General features: G+C 42.0%; 1 protein-coding gene across 4 annotated transcripts in view; it reads right to left on the bottom strand.

The window, feature by feature from the left end:
- Positions 1–1,086, bottom strand: part of Wdr76 (WD repeat domain 76) — a 57,852-nt gene that overhangs the window by 24,806 nt on the left and 31,960 nt on the right. For all 4 annotated transcript variants that reach the window (XM_005381415.2, XM_013512615.1, XM_013512616.1 and 1 more), the window contains one exon: positions 444–596. In XM_005381415.2, the coding sequence (XP_005381472.1) occupies positions 444–596 (153 nt within the window). The remainder of the gene's footprint in view (positions 1–443; positions 597–1,086) is intronic.

Raw genomic sequence — 1,086 nt, 5'->3', positions numbered from 1 at the left:
AGCACTCAGGGGCCTGAGGCAGGAGAAGCACCTCAAATTCCATGCCAGCCAGAGCTACACAGTGAGTCCAAGGACAGTATGAACTATATAGCAAGACCCTGTCTCAAATGTGTGTGTGTGTGTGTGTGTGTGTGTGTGTGTGTGTGTGTATACATACACACACACACATATAAAAAAGCTGGGTGTGGTAGCACACACCTGCAATCCTAGCACTTGGCAGGCTGAGGCAGGAGGATTGCCATGAGTTTGAGACCAGCCTGATCTACCTAGTGTCTCAAAAAAAAAAAGAATACAGCTCATTGATCTTTGGGAACCTACATATGGCTGCAAAGCAGCAACACTAGCAATTAAATAGGAAAAGCAATAAGCAAACTTTCTGGTTTACTGACAGTAGCTACAGACCCTTCAGATTTCTTAAAAACATGTCTACCCTCTCAGTTTACCTCAGCTTACAATCTGCACACGTGGACACCACTCTGTTACCAGTAACAGGTGAGAAGTAGGCGGAAGCAATGCTCTTCGTGTGTTCAGTCAGAGAGATCAAAGGTTGACTTGCCCTGGAATTCAGGTGCCTGGCATCATAAACATGAACATCCCTGTGGTAGAGAAATAATGATCAATGTCATCACAGTGCATGCAATGTGTTGTAGAACAGGGCTGAACGTAAGCTAGACACTCAAATATCTGCCCCTCTGAAGAACATTTTAGCGAGCACCCTCTAATCTTTTTAGAGCAACTTCACTTTTTTTGAAATTTTTTTTCTGCACAAATGATTCGCTCAAACATTTTTATACCCAATACTTTCTTACCAGTAAAACACTAGCCAGGCATGTTATCCCAGCACTCAGGAGGCTGAGGCAGAAGGATCACTGCAAGTTCAAGGCCAGCCTCAGCTACATAGTGAGTTCAAAGTCAACCTGAACTACATAGCTAGACCCTATTTCAACAAACCAAACAGCAAAACAAAACAAACAATGAACATTCAAAATCATCAGTCTTTCATTTTTTCCTGTGATAACACTGATAAGACTTTGAAATGTTTCTCTAGAGAAACCACTTTGAAGATATCAATATGTCATACAACAA

Source organism: Chinchilla lanigera, unplaced genomic scaffold (genome assembly GCF_000276665.1).
Source record: "Chinchilla lanigera isolate Chin_1 unplaced genomic scaffold, ChiLan1.0 scaffold00015, whole genome shotgun sequence".
NCBI lineage: Eukaryota > Metazoa > Chordata > Mammalia > Rodentia > Chinchillidae > Chinchilla > Chinchilla lanigera.
The sequence above is the reverse complement of the archived record's forward strand: the minus strand, read 5'-3'. Positions and strand labels throughout refer to the sequence as shown.